This window comes from Ambystoma mexicanum, chromosome 1q, assembly GCF_040938575.1.
Source record: "Ambystoma mexicanum isolate Mex_15411 chromosome 1q, UKY_AmexF1_1, whole genome shotgun sequence".
Taxonomy (NCBI): Eukaryota; Metazoa; Chordata; class Amphibia; order Caudata; family Ambystomatidae; genus Ambystoma; species Ambystoma mexicanum.
In genome coordinates, this window is record NC_090922.1 from 1,453,487,157 (window position 1) to 1,453,505,158 (window position 18,002).

General features: G+C 50.1%; 1 protein-coding gene across 1 annotated transcript; it reads left to right on the forward strand.

Annotated features, from left to right (window-relative positions):
- Positions 1-174: 174 nt before the first annotated feature.
- On the forward strand, positions 175-13,447 carry PLK3 (polo like kinase 3). Its single transcript, XM_069642349.1, has 15 exons — positions 175-502; positions 4,382-4,489; positions 5,149-5,265; positions 5,496-5,625; positions 5,899-5,986; positions 6,573-6,668; positions 7,400-7,598; positions 7,830-7,956; positions 8,521-8,627; positions 8,737-8,851; positions 9,447-9,530; positions 9,770-9,932; positions 10,059-10,188; positions 11,095-11,205; positions 11,930-13,447. The coding sequence occupies exons 1-15, from the start codon at positions 326-328 to the stop codon at positions 12,122-12,124; spliced, it is 1,947 nt and encodes a 648-aa protein (XP_069498450.1). The 5' UTR covers positions 175-325; the 3' UTR covers positions 12,125-13,447.
- Positions 13,448-18,002: the final 4,555 nt, after the last annotated feature.

An 18,002-nucleotide genomic window follows, 5' to 3' on the forward strand; every position in this document is an offset into this window, starting at 1 on the left:
TATGCGGGTAAAACAAAGCCCTCTCCAGAGCGCCCTTTGTAGACTGCCCACGAGGTCAGACTTCCCCTTTAAGACGCGGGGCGTGGCTTCTGGGGGGTGGGCGTGGCCGCGTCGCCACTGCTGACGTGACGTCGCGCGGCTCATTGATAAGAACGCTCGCTATTTCCTCGTGCTGGACGACAAGTGTCTGCTCTGCCTTGGACGTGGCTCGCGCGCTCGCTCTCACGCTCGTCTCGCGCCCTGGATGTGTCAGCGCGCGCCGGCTCGCCCCGTCTCTTCCCTCGCGTGTCCCTCGCGGTGACCCGTCCTTTGCCGCGCCGTTACCATGGAGTCCGCCTGCTACCTTTTACCTCACCCGGAACTGTACCGGCCCGTGGTGGCCCCTGCACCTGAACCCCGGGAGACCCCACCACAACAACCACAGCGGCAGGCTGAGCCCCGAAGGATTATCAGCGACCCCCGAAGCGGCCGGAGCTATTGCAAGGGGAGGCTGCTCGGCAAGGTGAGGGGGCGGCGTGGCAGTGGCCGCGGGGGGGAGGGTTCTCTGGCTGCAGTGGGCGGCTGGTCTGCAACGGGCTCCTTGGATGGTTGGGGGTGTACGTGTGAACGTATCACTTCAGTGACCCCTGGCATTGAATTTTGTACAGACGCCCCGTCATCCTTTCACTTGAAAGGCATTTTGTGTAGGACCCAGGTGTCGGCCTGCTAGTTCTGAATGATGTCATTGCACTCCTAGAAGAGTGGGGGGGGTAGAGGGGGTGGTGACATGGCCCATCATGTGGGGAGGTGGGGGTGGTGACATGGCCCATCATGTGGGGGTGGTGACATGGCCCATCATGTGGGGGTGGTGACATGGCCCATCATGTGGGGGTGGTGACATGGGCCATCATGGATGGGCAGGGTGCCCACGGCGGATCCTCCTGCACTGGAAGGACTCGTCATGCCAGTGCATTGCAGCTTGGGGGTCGCATTGGAGGCCCGGGTTGTTTCTGCAGTGGGTATGTTTGCTGTTGATGTGGGGTTGGCCGCCCTGTTCTGCTGGTTGCCCTGATCTGTTGGGCGTCCAGTGCTGCCTCCATGCGTCCTGTCTTCCTTCACTTGCCTGCGATCTGGCAAGCCGAATAGTGCGTTTAGGTCATCCTTCTGTGCACGACTCTTCCGAGGCACTTTGTCTGCTCAGAGAGTTGGAGCAGCTTTAAAGTTGCACCGGTTTCCTTCCACATCACGATTGGGTTTGTGTTCGTCTGTGTGGATGCATGCAGCCTGCTTTTGTCGCTGGTTTCTGTGCTCTCCACCCTGTGAGTGTCGGCCTTGTGCATCGGGAATGCCTCTGCCGGCCGGCATGCCCGGGCCTGGCTGCTCGCTGCATGCCTGTGAAGGGAGAGGGCTTTTCCGCCACATGGATCCCAGCTGTTGGCTCAGGGCTGAGTCACCGCAGCGCTCTTCCTGTGTCTCCCTCTTCTTCCTGCCGCTCCGGGCTCCTCCGTCCTGCGCTCCTCGTTGGCAGCGCGTGGGAGCAGGTCCTCTAGGCACTGGGCGAGCCCGGCCGCCCCATGGGCAGTCGGTGGACGCTTACCCTTGCCTGCCTGCGCGGATCTGAGTCACGGGGAGCGCTGTGGGGTGACTGATGGAAGGACTATCTAGGCCTCTAGTCATGGGGCTGGAGGCACGTGTGGCTCCGCGAGCTCATCGCATCAGGGCCGACAGCTCTCACCAGTGTTGTCTAAAGCGCTTAATGTCTCTCAAAATTCACCATACCCGCTGTGTTCATTAAACCTGCATGCACTGTCCCGTAAGGTGCCATGGGACTGCCGGGCACTCAACTGTCTATGCTCAGTCTGTCGCTGCCACTACTGTGGCCACCCACATGCATGGTCTGAAGACGGCTCTGGACTTGTTGCCTCACTGCATCAGTGCAAGCATAGTATGCGCCGATATGATGGCTCCGCCGTTAAGCGCTCGCTGCGGGCATTATCGCGAAGCTGCAGATTCCACTCTTAGAAGCTGCAGGGGCAGACGGGGGGCGTTCAATTCTCTCGCGCACCAGGGAAATGGGCCCACAGTTGCAAATGGCAAGTCATTCCTTTTGTGACACTATTTGAACGGTACCCATGGGGAGGTCGTTGTGATAAAATGTGACGCAAACTCTGCAATTTAAATAATTATTCCGCAACAATGGTTAGAACTGTGGTAACTCGCATCAAACTGGCTCACATTGATCCAAAATGTAGGCCCCTTTGATTTTTTTTGTTAATTTAAAAACGGGCACACTAGCATTTTGCTCTTTGGTTCGGCTATTGTGATCGGCCAGTCCGACCATGCTAGCAGGTAAATTCAGTCCACAATAGCTGCGTTTAGTACTATGTGCGCGTTTTTTAGATTGAATATCCGTATACAAACGAAATCGTTGGAGTGGCCTACTGAGTTGTGGAACAGTACTGTGGGTGGGCCTGACACAACTACGCCTTTGTTTGGAGAGAGGGGTGATTTCTGCTATTATAAACTGTTGGCCCCATTATTTTGTACATGCGTGTACTATTAATGACAGGAGCTTACAGCACCAATCATGACACGCTTTGTATGTTTCCCATGTCCTCGCACATCTGATTTGCAGTGGAGCAGGCGTGTGGGTTAGTCGAGTGGGACCCTCGGGAGACCTCCCACTGGCGCCGGCCCGCATTGGATTCTGAAAGCCTCAGACAGCCTGTCTGACCCGCTGCTCGCGCGGGAGTGCGTGTCCCGCGGTATCGCTGCAGCCTCTGCCAGGGCTGCCTTCTGCAAACACGCCGTTGCCTGGACTCTGTGCTCGGCAACCCCTGCCCAGGTCGCAGACGCCTGCATTCCCAGCTTCGAGATTCCGGCCTTGGGCAATGGTGCGCGGGCGGCTAGAGGGCTTTCGGGCGACTGCTCCTTGGCGATTTGAATGCGCTTACTTGTCATGCAGACATGTATAGTTGTGTTAATGTAGCGCCGCTGTCATTGCGAGCCCAGTTTCAGGACACTTCAGGCCTGGTTAAGTGGGTCATATTTACCATGTCGCAGAGCCCGTGTCATGAATGCGCAATTGCCCCCGCTTTGAGACTTGAGAAGATGGCGTTGGCCTGAAGCGTGGGCCGTATGGCTGTCGCTGCCCCATCCCAGGCTAAATAACGAGTTATCTCGTGGTTTAAGGGACGCGGTATAATTCGTCTGAACCGAGACTTTCGCCGGTGCAGCAGGCTGCACATGTGATCAGGTGGCGTTAACTGTAGCTCCTGGCCTTCCGGCCCCCGCCAGGAAGCGCGTAGCGCTACAGAACGACGACCTAGTGCGTGCAACAAGTCTATGGTTGCACGAGACGAAGCGATTCACTGTCATCCTTCATCCATAACCTACTTGTTGTTGCATGTGTTAAATGCTGCCTTTTGTACACGTTCCCCCAGTTAATGCCCCAAAGTTGGTATGCCATACGCTGGTTCTTGGGCTGACGCCGAGCGACTCCTAGCAATTTATGTTTTGGGCATTTGTAAGGCGCTTAGTGGTGTTGGAAGGCGCCCTGTGGCGTGCCCTGCGTGCCATTGGCCGGTCTTTGCGGCCTGTATCCGTTCATACTGCATTTCTGGGTGGCGTCATGTCGTGGTGGATAACTTTGTCTTAGCCATAGTCCTATAGATTGTAATCGTTAATGGTAATAGTATTGCCCAGAATTATGATGGCCTCTGTCCGATGTGTTGGATTTTCTACATGACTTGCTCAGCGCTTTCCTCGATCATTTATCATGAAGCACTACACAAGTGTCTTTGGTTGGACGCCGAAGGCTACAGGGGGAGGGGTTGGTTATTTTGCTTCGGCGTGCAGGTCCTCCACTCTGGGAGCTGGCCTTCCGGCTGATGTGGTCCCCTGGCGCTCTGGCGGCTCTGGAAAAAAAGGGAAGGATGGGGGCGAGTTAGCGGGGAATAAGCTGGAAAAGTGCAATGTGCTGTTGGCTGCCTCAGCCCGGTGGGTCCGTTGGCTGGGCTTGGGGTGCTTTCCATTAAGTAGCCGTCATGTACTGTTGTGAGTCTGTGAAGTTTGTGCAGTTTGTTGTGCTATAGAGTGGTGGTTGTTTGTTTAGAGTTTGAAAGGTGTATGAACGCATGTAAATCGCCCCAAGGGCCTCGCAGTAACTGGCTTTGCAATCTTAGACCTGGGTTCCACAGAGGGTGACCTTGTGCTGGCAAGCAGCAGGAACGGTATCTCAACAGGCTCTGCCAGTTGGGGATTTCGGGCTGGTGGCATGCCTATGCCAGGACACATAGGCAGAACTTGCACACGTCTAATGACCGGGGGTGGGGTCGTTCCTGACTCTGGGGAGTTTCTCAGTCTGACTATATTTAAAGTTTTTTTTCTTTATCATTTGCAGGGGGGCTTTGCAAGGTGCTATGAAATGACCGATGTTACAAGCAACAAAACCTACGCCGTGAAGGTGATCCCGCACAGCAGGGTGGCCAAGCCTCACCAGAGGGAGAAGGTAAGCGCGCATTGCTCTCCACTTCTGCTGGTGGCATCCCAGATTGCTTTACTGACCGCCACAGCATCTTGATGGGCCCTGGTGTTGAGGTATTGCCAATGTATACCTCTGTACAGCTCACGTTCACCCCCAGGGGGGTATCTTTGCGCTATTGTCTGAGTTGTTAACCAGCTTAATGGTGTTCCTTTGCTCGACCTCAGGATGAATGGGTGAGTGGACCTGCCGGGATTTGTGACTGAGGTTATCCCAGGGCCCTGTAGTGGATGTATTGGTCCACTGAGCCCCATACCCGCCTTGCTCTGCAGCTTCTGTTGGTAGACCCCTGTTGGGTCTAGCTGGCAGTACCGTCGAGGCCTGGTGTCCAGCTCTTAATCTGTTTGCCCTCTGCAACAATTGGGAGTGCGACCTGCAGCCAGAGTACCATGCGCTGCTGAGTGTAAAATAGGCTAACATGGGGGGCCAAGGGGGTAGACTCCATAGCTGCCCAGCAGTGTTGGGTTTGATTCTCCTGGCCCCCTTGTTTTAAGGCAGTTGGAATGTGCCCCCCAGGATGCCACAGATGCCCAGAACCTGAGGCCATGATGGTGCCGTTGACTCTTAATGCACCTGCTTGCTCTGAAGTTGGCACCCACCTCATGGCACACCTCTTGTCCTTGCAGATCTTGAATGAGATTGACCTGCACAGAGACCTTCACCAGCGGCACATTGTCAAGTTTTCTCACCATTTTGAGGATTCGGAGAACATTTACATCTTCCTGGAGCACTGCAGTAGGAAGGTAAGACTCGTCTTGTGATTTATGATTTCCCATCTGTTCAATGGGGGGGGGGGGGTAGCTGGTCTTCCATGTTGGGTGTATGTGTGATGGGGTGCTCCCTGAATCGCAATGGGCTAGTGTTGCCTGCACTTGGCATGCGTGTTCGTTCAGCACTACCTGGGCTGCTTCTGATCTGATAATTTTGTGAACTTGTTTAGCGAGGTTTTTCATTGCACTGTTTTCTTCCCCAGTCTCTGGCACACATCTGGAAAGCCAGGCACACCCTGTTGGAGCCCGAGGTCCGGTATTACCTCAAGCAGATCATATCCGGCCTGAAGTACCTGCACCACAAAGGCATCCTCCACCGCGACCTCAAGCTAGGTACGCCTCAACACTGCACGCCCACGGGCTTTGTCCTTGATAATTTAGGGATGGCTGATCGATTGATGTGGCATAGCTCCCTGAAGTTAATGTGCTTCTGTGGGCACGGGTATGGCTGATGTTGGGCAACCGTAGGAGAGAAATTGGAGGCATGCTCTAGCAATTCGAAGCCTGGTCCAGTGACATTTCACCTTTCCCATTGGTGCTTGAGTTATTGAGGCACTTATGTTGTGAACAACACACCATGTATTTACAGTTATTTTTTATTTGCAGGTAATTTTTTCATCAATGAGAATATGGAATTAAAAGTTGGCGACTTTGGACTTGCAGCCCGCCTTGAGCCTGTGGAGCTGCGCAAAAAGTAAACCTCTCTTCCATCCTTGCACTTGGTATTTTTTTTTATTTAAACCATTGCCGTTTGTGGGCTGGTAGCCAGTCTCGCTATACTGGGCACCAGTGGGGATAGTGCTGTAAAAGCAACCTGCTGGTCCAGCTCCTACTCCCTCCCGTAGGGATAGTGCTGTAAAAGAAACCTGCTGGTCCAGCTCCTACTCCCTCCCGTAGGGATAGTGCTGTAAAAGCAACCTGCTGGTCCAGCTCCTTCTCACTCCCATAGGGATAGTGCTGTGAAAACAACCTGCTGGTCCAGCTCCTACTCCCTCCCGTAGGGATAGTGCTGTAAAAGCAACCTGCTGGTCCAGCTCCTACTCCCTCCCGTAGGGATAGTGCTGTAAAAGCAACCTGCTGGTCCAGCTCCTTCTCACTCCCATAGGGATAGTGCTGTGAAAACAACCTGCTGGTCCAGCTCCTACTCCCTCACGACACACGACCTATAGTGTTTGGCGCTAGAGCTATAGTCCATTACTTTGGGCTTTTTGCCTGCAAAAAATGTCTTCCATTGAATAATCTTGGCACAGTTCTGACCTACACTTTTCTTCTCATTACAGGACGATATGTGGGACCCCCAATTACCTGGCCCCTGAAGTGCTTCACCGGCAAGGCCATGGACCAGAGTCTGATGTTTGGTCACTTGGCTGTGTTATGTAAGTAACCAATTGGCTTTTCTCCCCTGTTGCTTAGGAGTAAATGAGGTTGCTTGACCACAGAACCGCCAATGTTTGCAACTAAATATATCCCTCGTTGCTTCCGGCTTATCAGCCGCTACTTGCTGGGCCTGGTTGGCCACTGACATCCTGCCGCTTTTTTTCCGACCGCTCTAACGCGGGGGTGGAATCTGTTAGAACTGTCCCTGCTGCTTTGTTCTTGTGGACACTGGCTTCTGCTTCGTGGTACTTGTGTTTTTTCCTATAGTGCTCAGTTGCTTGGCTGAGCAAGCCCACGACTATTGTATGGTGCTCTGATGACCCAGAGCTTATCTGAGGGAGGGAAATGGGTTTTCCTTATCTGAGGGAGGGAAATGGGTTTTCCACAAGTTTTCTAAAGTTTCTAGAATGTTGGGATGTCTTTAGCTGAAAACCTTTGGCTCGCCAGATGTTAAGCTCTCGGCTGCCATCGGCATAGCTCATGTGAGGTATCCTGAATCTTAAACATCTGGAGGGCTTAAAGTTGCACCCCCCTAGGGATTCAGTCCTCGGATGGGACTACACCTTCCATGATGCTTCAGCATTCACTGTGCCAACTAGGGCTGATGGAGATTGCCCCTGTGTCTGGAATGAACAAGGTTGCAGCGCCTGCTCAAAAACATGGATGCCTTAATCAGTGTCCCTTGCGTGCAGCAAGCTCGCGTTCTTATTCTGTGTGCCCTTTTCTCTAGGTATACCCTACTTTGTGGGAATCCACCTTTCGAGACCTCGGACCTGAAGGAGACTTACCGGTGCATTAAGCAAGTGGAGTACACACTGCCCGCATCTCTGTCCACGCCAGCGAAGCAGCTACTCATGGGCATCTTGAAACGCAACCCTCAGGAGCGCCCGACACTGGAGGAGATCCTGGACCACCCCTTCTTTTCCAAGGTGATCACCTCTCCTCTTTCACACACTATCTGCCCACAGGTCCATGCATTGTGTGCAGCTGTCCTTCAAGTGACTGCTTGTGGTTATTTGTTAAATCCTGCTACAGTCGCACGTACTAATATGGAAACTCCTAGAGTGTGCGCGCCCATCTAGATCTTGTGCTGATTGCCTAGCGTATGTACAGTTTATGTGGCTGCAATGGTTTAATCTAATGCCTTATTACTCTTCCAGGGTTACACGCCAGATAAGCTGCCGCCCAGTAGCTGTGTCATGGTCCCGGAGCTGCGCCAACCCAATCCAGCCAAGAGTCTGTTTGCCAAATTTTCCAAGAGCCTGTTTGGGAAGAAGAAACTGAAAGGTGAATAGCTAAGCTACTTGGTTTAACCCTTTCTGGGCACGGTGCTTTTCTGAGCATCAGATTTTGGTCCATTTGCTCCATATTTCCATATAGAATACAAGCTGCAGATTGGGGCTATTATCAAAAGGGGTGCTTGCATTGGACCCCCAGTCTCTGGTTTAGGTAGTGACCATTCCCACTGTGGTCTGAAAAGTGAACACTGCAGTTTAGCTTTAAATGTTAGGCAAACGTGCCTTGTGAGTGATTAGTCCCCAAATACTAAGTGTCTCCTAGGCAAACGTTTGATCGTGGTCATCTGGCTTTAGCGTCAGTGTTCACTAAAATTTGAGGAATCCTTTTTAAAATGGTGGTCCGTTTATTGGACCAGTTAATGTTTGGGTCAGAACATTTTCTCTATCTTTAGCTGTGCAGGACTGTAGCTGGTCTCTGGACTGGCTATTACGTAGCTTTTGGTCTAACCTGGTCATATAGACCAAGGTTTTGCCTCTAACACGGCAGTTTCTGTGTTTTGCTATGACCTGGCCTAAAGTTTCGGGTGATCCTAAATGTCAGTCTTCCTTGCAGCAAAAAATCCTGATGAAGAACAAGATGACCTCTCCAAGTTGGTGAGCGGCTTTATGAAGACCTCCATCTGCCGGCAGATGAGCTACAAAACTGTGGAAGGAAACGAGGTCAGTATCTGTTGCTTTGCTGTGGTCTGACTGCGAACCTTGTGTGTTGAGGCACGCACGGTTTAGTAAATGGGAGTTCTGATTTGCCTGCATTGGACCTCCTCCCTAGGTCACACCGTTGAGTGGCTCCAGTTCTAGTCCCGTGGAGACTCTGGCAGAAGAGACCTCTGCGAAATCTGTCTCTAGATCCATACGTGGTACCATGGCCAGCAGCAGCAGTGATGGTGAGTGGACGGCAGTCTTGTGACATCTTCTGGGAATAAAGTCCTGGGTTTGAGATACCTTTTTATCTTTTTCCTGCAATTTGGCCAAAGGTTTCCCATTCAACTGCACCGTCTAGGTTCTTGTGGATAGAGGTGGGCCTCCAGAGAAGATTATTGATATGCTTGGTGTTGGGATAGGGTTCTAATACCATTTTTGGTGCACGAGTTCATCATAGTTTTAATCTGGGGCTGTCGGTTTGAGAACTGGATATACAGATAGCACCATGTTGCAGTTGGTGGTACTCTTTTGCTATGGGCGTGATTCTTATCCTACTTTCAGTGGCTATTTTTTTTGGAGAGGTTTTTATGAAACCTTTTTGCCAGGAAAAATATAGTGGTTGGGAAGGGTTGGCAATAATAAATAAAATAGGTTGTGGCGGGGGCTTTTACAGGGGGCACCCCAAAAAAGAAGACTTAACACTGGTTTTGTCGCCAATAATGGCCATTGATGAAAGCATACAACACATGTTATGTGGAGTTTTGACTTTGCTTAAATTCTGGTACATGGTACCCTGTGAGGCGTTTAATGACTGTTTTATTCCTCTGTCCCATTTAGTGCTGGAAGACTGCATCTCCTCCTCTGCCATGATGGGATCTGTCATCCGAGTCTTGAAAAACTGCTTGTCTTCTATGCCAACAGGTAACTTGGGCCTTTCTTCCCCAGATCCAGCGTTTCTCATTTTAGAACTGCAGTGTATGCAGTGTAGACATGGATTTTTGGGTAAACCTGTGCAAAAGAGCTGGAGGCTTTCAGGAATTCTTTAGGCACTGCTTTGGTAAACCATTGTTTAAAGGAGATGCATTTATGTTAATGGGTCACCATAGTTTGCCACCCCTCCGACCAAAGCCATAATCCTTTTCTGTTTTTCTTCTCTGCAGCCGAGAAGAACCCTGCGTGCCTGGCACGATACGAGCCCTTCGTCTGGGTCAGCAAGTGGGTGGACTACTCCAACAAGTATGGCTTTGGCTACCAGCTGTCCAACCAGAGCATTGGCGTATTGTTCAACGATGGGACACACATGAGCCTTTCACCCAACCGCAGGTGAGTGTTGTGTTGGCATCTGGGGGCCAAGGGTAGCTTACTCCAACCACAACGGGACCCGTCATGTGTTTGTACCAACGGTCAATGTGGCTGCTGAAGTAATACTGATGTCTTCTCCCTTTCCAGGATGGTCCACTACAACCTCACCAACAGCAAACACTTTGCCTTCCAGGCTTCGGCCGTCCCGGAGCCGCTGCAGGCCCAGATGAGCATTGTGCATTACTTTGCCTCGTACATGGAGAAGAATCTAATGAAGGTAAGACTGGCGGGTGGCTTCTGGGGTGCCAAACGCAGCTTGCGGCACAGACCGCCTGTTCACTTAAAGGGGTGGTTTAGAAATTGGGTTGGTGACATCGGTCACAGGTGAATTATGTAATGACCTAGCGATTGGTTGTCATGCAAGCTTGGATCGTTGGGTTTTGAGCTTATGGGCTGTTGTCTTCAGACGGGCTAAACTCTGTTTCTGGAGCACAGACGGGCTCCACAATCCAGAGTATCCTGAAATGGTTTCTGAAATCTATAGCCCTACCTGTCGAATGTGTGCTTCGATCTATGCTAGTGACTGGCAAGCACTTCACCTTTATTGTGGGTTTGGGAAGTGGGCAGTGATCATGTTTGGGGTAGCTGCAGTACCTCCTTCATAGTCTGTGGGAAATGGACTGCAGACCACTGTAAACCTGTGGGCACAAGGATGTGCAGGGGGCGTAAAGCTCTCTAGAAGGCTTCCAGTGACTGCTTTTAATAAAACCAACAAGCGCTTCACTTGTGTGGAGGTGGGTGAACTATATATTTTTACTCAAGGGGCATAATATATCGGTGCACTAGTGTGTGTGGTGCCTACTCTGCCACCCCTTATGGTGTGGTCCGAGCAAGAGGGCGCAGGGAAGTAAGTAGGGCTTGGTGAAGTGCTCCTAAACTCCTCCCGCCCCCTCTGAAGACACCAGTAGTTTCATGCTGACTGATGGCAAATCTTGAGGGCGTATTTAATGGACACCTTGACTGTTGCGTTGCTTAACCCTGCCCCTGAGCGTGCCACGCAGACATTGGTGTGGCTGTCTTGAGAATGTGGCAGGACCGGTTTGTCTTACTGTCGCGCACAGCATCGTTGCTTGTTGGAATGTTTTGGGAGGACACAATGTACTAATTTTTATTTTTTCTGTAGGGAGGGGACCTGCCTAGTATCGAGGAAGCTGGTCAAGCCCCACTGCTGCTCTTGCAGTGGGTGAAGACTGACCATGCCTTGCTGATGCTGTTCAGTAATGGCACCCTGCAGGTAAAGATTGCTGAGTGCCAGCAGCCCCACCCTCTGCAAAGACGTGGCACAGCTATGGGCTCCTAGCCAACTAGGACAGACTGCTGTGACTGGGATGTGGCCACACAAAAAGCCTTGTTATACTGTGGTGTGGGACGTTTGAGTGCTGTTAAAGGTCCTCGGGTGGTCGGATTTATGGTGTAGACTGGGGGTTGAAGCAAACTTAGAAATAACTTGCTGGAAGTTGGGCTGAATGACGTTTAGAGGTGAGTGAAGGAGAATTGGAGGTGGCGGGGACTTTTAGGCAGCGTTGGGCAGGTTAACTAAATTGCAAGAGGTATTGATATTTGGGTGACGGGGTTATCAACATTGCATCAGTAACCCAGTCTTCCCACCATTTTGGGGGTAACACAAGTGCTGCTTCTACACTAAATCCATAAGGGGCTCCTGGCTTATTTCCTCCTAAGCCTTCCATGCACACCACCATGTGGGGCTCCAGGAGCCTTCCTAGAGGTCTTCAGCAGCGATGAGACATTGAGCTGTTGGCATGTAGTGGTTGGCAGGTATGCCCGGAATACAGTGTTGATTGGTGGCCCTCCTTGGTGGGGGAGGGTGATGGGTGGGCCTTTGGAGGGGTGCAGTGGTCATTGGTCTTGCAGGGCATTTGTGATTGGTGAAGAGGTGGTGTTGTGGAGTAGCAACTGCCTTATGTGTCTTAATGAAAATGTTAACCTTTTTATTACAGGTTAACTTTTACAACGACCACACAAAGATCATACTAAGCAAACCTGAAGAGTCCTTCCTCCTCACGTACATCAACCGAGATCGCACGTCTTACACCTACCGGCTCAGCTCACTGGTGGATCGTGGCTGTTCGCTGGAGCTGCAGCACCGATTAAAGTACACTCTGAAACTTTTGCAGCAGAAGGCAGAGTCGTAGATGAGCAGGTATTCAGTGACTGCATCTGGGCTCTGAAGCAGGGTTTACCCTCTGCCAGATATGGACTTGCTGGATGCTGCTCCGCACCAACTGGTCGAGTGGCAGGACCAATGATTTGGGCACATGCCGGTCTGTGAGCAGAATAACCAAACCGTGGCCTGCATAGCTGGGCTTGCCACAGGGTACTTTGCCTCCGGTGATCCTTGAATATGAAGGTGCAGACCGTGGCCCAATTGTGCAGTGGATGGACGAGGTTTAGCCTAAAGGGAGGCGTGCCCAGCAGGAAGAAAAGACTTCCTGACCTCAAAGCTGTTTTCTGGGTACTGAATATTAAGTAGTCGAAGGCTGGTTTTAAACCCATTCTGTCAGCCTTCTAAGAACTTGTGTCAAAAGCTGAAGCTTCCAGCTATCTGTATGGTGACAGCCTACCTCGGGACTAGGAGGCTAGCATGCAGACTGAAGTGCACCAAGAGACCTTTAAGCTTCAATTGTTTTTCTTCACCAACATATTTTTTTTCCTCCACTCAATGCCGAGGAAGCAGCCAATATCAACGCGTGGCATTGATCACCAACATTTGTGATGCTAGTTGCCAGTCAACCCTTCAATTCTATATCGAATTTTCGTCTAGTGCCTGGGGGGTGACCACTCCTCCCTAGGCACACTTTTTGCTTTAAAACCTGAAGTGTCTTGGTGGCCCAAACAGATGGCCTGTTGTGCTCGTAATGGACTACCAAATGTGCCATTGCCAAAAATCGGGTTGACTTCACTGTTAATCTTGAACCAGGATACTGTTTGAAGCTGCGCCTTTAACTAAACCATAAACACGCGGCTAACGGGCCCGTAGATGGTTTCTCTTGTTGCACCCCCTACCCTTGCTTTTGTCCTTATCTATGTTTTGCACTAAGCCTGTTTGTTAATCCCCCACCATCTCCATCTTTGTAGCCGAGTCTTGAACTCGGCTTTAAGGGGTAAGTGAAATAACTTGCCCCACCCGCAGGATGTCGCGAGACTGCCTGTGTATGCTGCTGCTCTGAACTGTGATTGTATATTAAGTGCAAGAGTGTCTTGCCACGAACGAGATTAATCCAGGGGTGGGGGTTCATTGGGGATGGATTCCCCGAGCGTTGGGAACATTTGCATCAAAGAAACGTGGTACAACGCATGACTGAGATGACTTTATGCGTCATCTGCATAAATATTTATGTATTTATACTGGATTATTTATATTGCACTTTTTTGTTATGTTGGATCTGGAAGATTTTCAGATTTAAAATGTTTTTATATTTAAAAATAAAATGAAGAATCGAACTAGTGTTTCTTAACTGGTTGTCCTTGCTTTATATATTAGTATGTATTGTTGGATCTTGATTTGTGGTATTCCCCCCCCCCCCCCCATATGCCACCCTTGAATGTGGCTTGCTTGAGCAGGAACATCTGAGGGCTGAGTTGGTATACCCCCTATTCTGAGTTGCCTCAAGCCACGTGAATGCCCTCCCTGTAGTAGCCCTTGGTACCAATGGTGTAGCTGGTGTCAGATGGGATTAATTTGTATTGCACTCACTGATGAATAGATGAAGTGAATATTTCGCTCGCGTATTACACCACTAGGCCTTCACACCCCCACCCCCTTCCAGGACTAAGGAAAAAGGTGTTAAGTTGGACCTAGCAGCTCATGCCTAGAGGGCTCCAGAATCAATTTTAATGTTTTGCTTTTGTCATACTAATTGCTGGGGTAATTAACCTGATCTCCCCACCCCCCCATGCCCGATGTTGCCACAATGACGAATCACAGTAGCCTCCTACATACCAAGTGCGGGGGTGAAGTTCTCGCTCCACAGCCTCACCACTGGGGCAGGATACAGTACTTTATTGGGAGAGATTCACCATATTCCCATTTGGGAATCGCCAAATGTCTTGTGTGCTGTCTTGCACTGCCCGTTCATGAGTCGGGTCATTGGCAACCACTTGCGCTTGTCCAGTTTATGGGTCGCTTAAAAGAAAAGCTAGATCTTCTCTGGTTCTGCTTCCTTGTCCCTTTGCCATGATGCTGTAGGCCACCATGGCAGGTTTGTGGAACTGCTCCAAGTAACGCTTGAGGTGGTGGGACAGGAGGGGTGGGGATTTTGGGGTAATGTGGTGGGCAACACTACCAATGGCCTAGCACTGACTCTTGTCCATGTGCATATTGACTGTGCCCACAGCTGATTTTCCAGGCCTTCTAAACCACTTGGTTCACTTGTAGCAAGAACTGCTCATAATTGCACACACGTGTTAATACTTCCTGATTCCCTCCTGTCGGGGTCAATTTGACATCTCCTGTAGCTGGTGTAATTGACTCTTGGTGGGCAAGAAATGGGTTGCTGTGTAGAAATGAAATGGTGTGACTTTTTATGCCTTGCTAAAAGCTTGCAAAGTCGAACTTGTACCCCAGCTCCCATTAATCCAACAAGGTGGCATCAGGTGCCTTTTTAAATGTACAGATAGTTGGCATGCAGTAGGGTTGATTTGGGTAGATGGCGTCATACTACGCAGAGGTCTCGTTACCTGCCCATTGGCCTTGGTGGTCTTGTTCCTTCTGTCACCAAATCTCTCATTCTGTAGTCCATGTCCCTGCACTCCACAACCACACGTGACCAAGCCTTTACTTTGGCAATCTTGGACAAAGGGTGCCTGGCACTAGCCCTTCATATTAATCCAAGCTTCTAGTTTGTTCACCTAGTGGCTGGTCTTGCTTTGTAGCCTCTGAAGAGCACTGCCCTTTCCGTGGGGGGTGAAGAGGTGTTGTGACGGGACTGAACTCTTCAATCCTGCCTGACCTCTACAATACACTGCCCCATTGCATTTTGAGGAAGTTGTAAGCCCACATTACCTGGAAACTCAAAGTAATCAGGTAGGCATACTTTCTCTCTAGCTGCCACTAACCCAAAACTGACAACAGAATCCGTGGACCCTTTAGTGCACATGATTAGTCTTGCCACCTTAAGACTAGCCCCCAGTTTTCCCACTAAATTGACTAGACACCCAGACGTCTCCCTACGGTAATACTGACCTGATGGTGTGAGGACCCTTGACTTAACACTCCCCTCACTTGATCGCCATCTATTTGAAGTAGCCATCTGCCCCCTCTAGCCCCACCCCACTATGTGGACGTATACAACGGTGTGTAGATTGTGCTTAAGCTCCCCGAGTAGCATACCATCACTTTCCCAAAATAGGGTGTGAATTCTGAACGGAAACCTGACTGGGTCCGAGCATGTCTAGCAGACCTATTGCCTTCTTTGAAGAGTAGCAACATCACTGGATGCATGCAATTATGAAAATTGTGTTTTCCACCAAATGTCAGACTTTGTCAGGGATTGTGGGTCATAAATTATGGGGCGATTCGCGCAAGTCAGGCCTCTGTGAATTCCCACGGGTGTCTTCCTTTCGGAAATACATGGAGTTCCCTGTTTTCCTCCGTGGCTTCGACACCTTGGGCCCAAATCTGAAGTTGTCCACATGAGCAATATTCCTGAATCTGCTGCGCGAAAAGACGGGGGGGCGGGTTAACAGTGTTTTAGGCTTTTCCCTTTGCACCCAGGCAGGTGCACCCACACGAGGTACCATTTTCATCGGGAACACAGGAAGGTAGGCCATGTGGTGTTGGCTGTGTTTTGGTGGGTGACCAAAGTGAAATGTGCAAAAATGTGCAAAAAGTTGTCATTTTCCTGATTTCCCCCAAAATATGGAATCTTTCCCTACATAGTTGTTGCCTGACCCATGCAAATCGCCCCTTCCTGAACTTGGACTATTGTCTGCTTTTCAGAAATGTTTGCCTTTCTGGCTTCCCATTCAGCTTTCCTACCCTTTTCTTCCATTCCGTCCACGCATGTCCTATTGGACAAAACACCAATCGCCTACCTCTCAACTGCTGATTAGCATATCAAAATGTTATTTTAGTTTCCACTCAATCTGTTCTTGAAAGCCTGGAAAATGGCAAATCCTGCACAGCAAACCATTTGTTCCTAGCTATTACAAGGAAAACACCACAGGCTTCGTTGTACAACATTTTATTGGCATTTTCTGAAGAAAAAAAACACATGTTCTCCTTTTTGGTCATTTTCTCTCACCTCCCCACAGCAAACTAGGATTCCTGGGTGGCGTTACAACTGCATGTGGGGGGGAAAAAAGGGGGCCATCTTTGGCTGAGATCTCATGTAACAAAGGTTACAAGGGATTGAATGGCAACATACCAAAATCACCAAAAAGGCCTTGGCACTGGGGGGAAATACCCAAGACGGTAAAGCCCCAGGGGAGATATAATTTGTAAGGTAGCTCAGTTAGTTAATGCTCCAAATGCAGATTGTGCACAGGAATACGTAACACCTGTGTTCAGTACCTGGCTTAATCTTCCGGTGGGATAATGGGCAGAGTGAATGCATTCAGCTTCCGATGCAACACAGCATTTTCCAGGTCAATTGGTTCAGAAAAAGTGGTGGAAAACACTATTACTGTCGCATTTTCTAATTGGCCAGATTTTCGTTCATTTTCTGGGTGGAATTCGGGAGCTGATTGGACACACCAGGACCCCTTGTATTTCTCCCTCCACCAGACAAATGTGGCCTTAATGCCAGCATGGATTCTCATGCTGGAAATAAGGAAAGGGATTCCTCTGGGATCTGCTTGGAAATGAAACCTGGTAAAAGCAGGCAGAGTCCAGAGGAAGCCACTGTCAATTCCCCAAGGTATTTACACTCTTCCAAAGTGGAAAAGCAATGGGATTTCACCTGCCCTTTACACTAATCTTCCATTTTGTGGCGGAAAAGTAAAAACGTGCGCCAATGGATGTGGTCCACTCATGCAGTTTACTTTGGGCCTTGATGCTTGGGGGTTTTGTGTGATGGTACACAACATGATCCCAGATAAATGGCAATTCGTGATCAGAATGATTGAGCATGGCATGTCGCTGGTAACAGGGTGTCAATGCGCTTGCCATAAGCAGGTGCTTAAACTAATCAGTGTGGATTGCGCAATAAGTCAACACAGGTATTTCAAATGGCCAATTTCGCTCTTTGGGTGACATTGTAAAAGTGGAAGAATGTTGCCCAGCATGTGTTTTCTCTGCGGAGTGAAGTGTGCTCGCCCTGAGGAAGAAGTGTGAAAAACCGACAAGGGCACTGTGCCCTGCTTTTTCTATGTCTTCCCCACAGGGTGACAGATATGGGTAAGTCTCAGGTGGCAAACCTGTACCCTAGTTGATGTGGCAAAGGTTTCCAGACTTCTGAGGCTGAACATTAGTATCATTGAGTTACATGCCACCTGACAGGTATGTGTGAAAAAGTTGCAGAGCTGTTAGTGGGCTAAAGCAGGAGGCAATGTCTGCCCACCCTCATAGGGTACGTAAAACCAAAAGTAATTGGCCCCTCCCCCATCATGGCTGTAGGGGCCAGGCTCCAAACCAGGGCAAGAATGCCCTCCAATCATCCATGCCCACGAGTAGGGAACCCCTGATGCTCCAGGAACCCTGTTGAGCAACCTTTGTGTTTTCCAGGTGATACTAAAGTTATTTAAAGCCAGTCTAAAGGGTAAACCCATAATTGCTTAATTGCAGCTGGAAAGTAGCTCCTGGCGTGATCAATGTCTTAACCAAGTGTGACATCATTGCTTTCATTTAAAAGCAATGCGTGTTCTCGCGTTTCTTCATCCACTGAATTGCTGTTAGAAACGAAGGCAAGTTGTCTCTCGTAGGCATTAGGAAGGCAGTTGCCAGCCTCCGGCATAATATACCCATGTTCTTCCAATATTGGCTAGATGCCCTCTTATGGCCAGGTAGAACCACTGTGGCAGTGACTGGCAAATTTCCCCTGCAGACAGAAAAGCGGAGATAAGAGGCCAATT